At 42.8% G+C, this 4,834-nt stretch overlaps 1 protein-coding gene across 2 annotated transcripts in view; it reads left to right on the top strand.

Moving 5' to 3' along the window:
* The window catches only part of MINDY2 (MINDY lysine 48 deubiquitinase 2), a 689,230-nt gene extending 684,732 nt beyond the window's left edge, over positions 1-4,498 (top strand). The window contains exons 3-7 of one of the 2 annotated variants that reach the window (XM_042471397.1): positions 167-231; positions 1,173-1,331; positions 1,477-1,579; positions 2,255-2,314; positions 3,196-3,380. In XM_042471397.1, the coding sequence (XP_042327331.1) occupies positions 167-231; positions 1,173-1,331; positions 1,477-1,579; positions 2,255-2,314; positions 3,196-3,245 (437 nt within the window). In that variant the 3' untranslated portion in view covers positions 3,246-3,380. Of the gene's footprint in view, positions 1-166; positions 232-1,172; positions 1,332-1,476; positions 1,580-2,254; positions 2,398-3,195 lie in introns of both variants that reach the window. The other variant, XM_042471396.1, reaches the window with a different exon arrangement.
* Positions 4,499-4,834: the final 336 nt, after the last annotated feature.

Consider the following 4,834-nt stretch of genomic DNA (forward strand, 5'->3'; position numbering starts at 1 on the left):
TGCATTGCTTCTAAGGAGAGAGTTTTCTTCAGTTGCTACGTGAGATGATTATGGTTCCACTGAAACTGAAGAAAACTCTCTCCTTAGAAGCAATGCAGATTTTAATAAATTTAAAAATGTATAATCTATGGTATTAAAATAATTTGCTTTGTTTCTTTTTTTTTAGGAGACTATATCCTTGATTCAAAACCAAAAGAAATCTCTGAAATTCAGCGCTTAAACTATGAGCAGGTAATAATAAAACACAGCTTATTTTGAGAGTAAGTAGCATTTTCTAGTAGTGAATTATATGTTTTCTGCCAGCTTAAGGATCTAAAGTGTCTGAATCAGTGGAAGAAAGATTTTACTCTTTATCTGTAGCACTTTAGCCTAGGTCTTTTAGATTTTTTTAACCATGTTTGTTATGCAAATGATTGAATAAATATAAAATCTCATCACATCACATGAATTAGGACCAATCTTACCTTGAGTTTGTAGTGAAATTTGTCTTGGCACAATACAGGGCTGTATCTAAGAACTTGTTAATAAATGGCAGGCCTGATACCCTTTTCTATTTGTGTCTTATTTCTGTTAGGGTTTTTTTGTTGTTGTTGTGATTATAATGAAAGTAGAAAAAGATGAAGAGAAAATTATCAGTAGAATATCTACATTGGATCTTGGGGAAATGACTCAGTTAAAAGTTTCACTTAATGCTAAATATTTGCCCATGTTCCCTGGAAGGATTCAACACAATAAGTCAGTAGCTCAGGATGTGACATTTACTCTTTGGCATCTTTGGAATTCATTCATGGTGATTATTAATATTGCCTTAGACACCATGCAATATAAAGCTCAATATATCATTTAAAGAGGCTGGAATCTGATTGCATCTCTGGTTAGTGCAATAAATAAAAGATACGTGGTAGCTCTGTCCTAGTAAGGATTTCCCATATTTTCAATGTGTGAGATTCAGAGGTCAAGAGCTTCTGACCTTTCTTCTTATGATCTGCTTTTAGATATAGATTTTTGGAGTGGTACTCCATGATTGTTTGTTTGCTTATTTTATATTTGTTTTTACATATTAAATGAATCAATAAAAGTATGTTATATTAAAATTTTAGGTATTGAACTGTTAATAGTGTTGCCCACCGCAAATTACTTTGGCTTTTCTTCTTTGTCCTCTTGTTGGCCAGAATATGAGTGATGCAATGGCAATCTTGCATAAGCTGCAAACAGGTCTCGACGTTAATGTCAAGTTCACTGGGGTGCGGGTGTTTGAATACACACCCGAATGCATTGTGTTTGACCTTCTGGATATCCCCTTGTACCACGGGTGGCTCGTGGACCCCCAGGTGAGCAATAAATAAAAATAAAATCAAACTTTTATTGATATCCCACCCTTCTGTAGCAAGACAATCAGAGCAAGCAGGGCTGAGCTGAGGAGATGTGGTTCTTAATGCAGTTTGTAGCCTGACTCAGGTCTCTCTTTTCCCCTAGATTGCTGACATTGTGAAAGCAGTTGGCAATTGCAGCTACAATCAGCTCGTGGAGAAAATAATTTGCTGTAAACAGTCAGACAATAGCGAACTAGTAGAGGAAGGTGAGTGAACTGTTAAAGAACATTGAGGGGGACCTGGTTGGCTCTGGACTGGTCCATTACTCTCTATTCTCTCTCTCTCTCTCTTAAACGGTGGCCATCCAGATGGGATGTTGGCCCACAGGAAGGGCACCGAAGGAGTGGCTTTTGGCTGCTGTTCATTGTGTACCTCTAAGCCATTTTTGACTTATGGCCACCCTATCATAAGGGTTTCTTGGTAAGTTAATTAGAGAGGGTTTGCCAGTACTTGATTTAATTGTGAGCCACCTTTGTTCCAATTTTGAGAAAAAGGTGGAATATGAATAAATTTAGTAATGGCAACAAGCAAATAAGCTGTTAGTAGCTTGTTAGAATCTTAAAGGCCAGATCACAAAGTGGTGGTTGTTGTTGTTTTAAAAGGCCTTTACAGTTACCCATTCTGATTCTGCAAAGTGTCCCTTAATTGTAATGACTTATATTTGGACTCATCTGCCTTCTGGGCTCTTCCAGCTAACATTTTCCCCCCAAATACAGGCTCCCTTTTGCAAATGTGCAAATAAGTGCCATGCTTATCTTGTAGACTTGCACAGTATGGTGAACTGGGCAGTACATTTTTCCTCAGCAAAATGTAGTCAGACCTCATGCATTCTGTGGGGTGCATGCTTGCATGCAAATGAACACAAAGGTTTGCCTTCACAGGTTCCGTAGCAGAGCAGTTCCTGAACAACACAGCCACCCAACTGACTTATCATGGCCTATGTGAGTTGACGTCCACCGTTCAAGAAGGGGAATTATGTGTGTTCTTCAGGAACAATCACTTTAGCACCATGACCAAACATAAGGTATCTGGCTATGGACAGAATTTTTATAGTTTGTCCTTATGGGAATGCTGGCTGACTTAAAGTGCGTGAGCCGGTGGCCTGCCCTTCCTTAACAGTCCAGCTGCCTTTTAAGATGTCATGTGTCTGCTCTTAGTTTGCCTCAGAGTAATTTGTCTCTGCCAGGATAAAGCCATTGAAGCCTGAGCCAGAGGGGGGCTGCTGAAATGTCCAAATTCTTTCCCCCTCTTCTTTGGGAGTGGAGGGGGCTCTGTTTCCCCATTTTTTAAATATATGTTGAATGATTTTAACTTAGAAAAGAATACCCAAATAATCCATTTCTATTCATGTTTTCCTGCTGACTGTTGCTGATCAGCTTTCTCCTGGAAGGACCTTCTATATCAAAATGTATCACTAATGATTTATTCCATTGATTCTAGACTTTGTGCACATGCCATTAGGTAGTGCTGTGTATCTCTAAACTTGCCAGATGAGTGCAGATATGGAGGATATAATGAGGCATGAAATCTGGTGGAAATTGGCATAAATAATCACCGATAGGTTTACAGCTCAGCGCCATGAGAGATCATTGTATATTTGTTTGTCATGTACCATAGGATAGGTGACTGGTGAAGTCGTACAATCTCACAGCAGGTAGGTTCACACACACACATGCGCACACACAACCATGGCTGCTGGAGTTAAAATGCAGAACACCTCATAGCAAAGACTGGATATAATATTGGCAGGGGTTTGTTGGGTTTTCTTTAAAAAAATAAAATAAGTCCCAATAGCATGTGTGAAACTTGTCCTTTCATTTAGGGTCAGCTTTACCTTCTGGTGACAGACCAGGGTTTCCTTACAGAAGATAAAGTTGTCTGGGAAAGTTTACACAACGTGGATGGGGATGGAAACTTCTGTGACTCTGAATTCCATCTGCGACCTCCCTCCGACCCAGAAATGGTCTACCAAGGACAGCAAGATCAGATAGATCAGGTAGATTTGGGGATCTTAACTCAGTGGCTTTGCCTGTTCGGTTCTGGGGATGGATGTGATATGCCTACTCCCTTCCTCCAACCTCTCTCCTTATTCTCTGGAGGGGGAGAAAACCATGTAGAACTTGATGGTTGAGATTCTACTTCTAGCAGGCTCAGTGCAACACTCTGTGCGGTTGTGTGTCCTCCACCTGTATGCCATTCTGGTTGGCTGCCAAGCCCTGGAAGATCCACTGCAGTTGCTCCTTGCCAATGAAGAAGGGGAGGGAGAGGAGGCAATTCAGAGGAGGAAGATGCCGCCAGTCTGGGCTTCTGGGTGAAGAAAAGAGTGTGTGCTCCCCAGTGGAGTTCTCTGTCCTTTTCTTTCCCCTCAGAACAAAGGCCAGCTGCTTCTTCCTCTTCTGAATTGATTCCCTTCCCCATTCAGAAAGAGGAGCAGTAGCAACAGCCTGGGGTGATGCAGATGTGTGGGGGTCATTTTGGATGGGGTGCAGAAATAAAGAGAACACCTCCTTGCTACACAACTCAAAAGAAATGGTATGTGCATCAGTCACACTTAGCGCCTGCACCAGCCATTAACGGGATTCTGCCCAGTGTTTCCCTAAAGTACAACATTCTTCCCAGAACCGGAATACCCCCATACATTAGCGTGTCTTCCAAGTAGGAATTGGTTAAGAGTTGGAGACAGATAAAAGGCCCAGTGAACTTTTCCATCCAAACATTAGAAGAGCTACTGCAGGGATCCCGCACAAGTTACACCTCAGAACTGGTGCAGGATCAAGTGACCCTTACTTGTGACTGTTCGTGGAAGGGGGCTTTTGGTGTCGACATTTGTGCAGCTGTTGAGGAAGTACAAAAGCCTCTCTTTGGGGATGTGGCAAATGGCAGGTTTCCCAGTAGATAAGACCCCCGCATCCTGTAGTTTGGGTTATGCCCCGCCCACTCATTCAATTAGGCAGGAAGTAAAAAAGAGACCTTCTAGTGACCCCCCCTGTGGGTGGAGCTAACCCTAGAAGGGCAGTCATGTCCTGCCTATCACGCCAGTAGGATGTGTTTGCTGTTGCTCTGCAACTTCTTCACTACAGCCACTCCAGTCCTTTTCCTTCTCTTTGTTTCTCTTGCTGCCTTGGAAGCATGAAGAAAGACGTAATATGGCAAGGGCTCCCAGGATTGGAGAAAGGTCTTGGCTTTGCTAGTGACTCTCCCTCTCCTCCAAAGCTGCTCCCTTTCATGGTGGGAGCACAGGAGATTTCTGCAAACAGCTTTGCAGTACATGGGAGCCGTGGGAACAGATGGTGAGGGGTGTCTCTGTTTCTCCACATCACCTCTGCCCAGCCCGCTTAAGGCCAGGGATCAGTGAGGAAAGTGGCCAGAAGTCATGGAAACTTCCCTTCTCAGCATCTCTGCCCAGCCCATTTAGGGCCAGGATTCAGAGGACAGGCCAGCCAAAAGCCATGGCAAAGGAT

This window comes from Sceloporus undulatus, chromosome 6 (genome assembly GCF_019175285.1).
Source record: "Sceloporus undulatus isolate JIND9_A2432 ecotype Alabama chromosome 6, SceUnd_v1.1, whole genome shotgun sequence".
In the NCBI taxonomy this organism is placed as follows: domain Eukaryota; kingdom Metazoa; phylum Chordata; class Lepidosauria; order Squamata; family Phrynosomatidae; genus Sceloporus; species Sceloporus undulatus.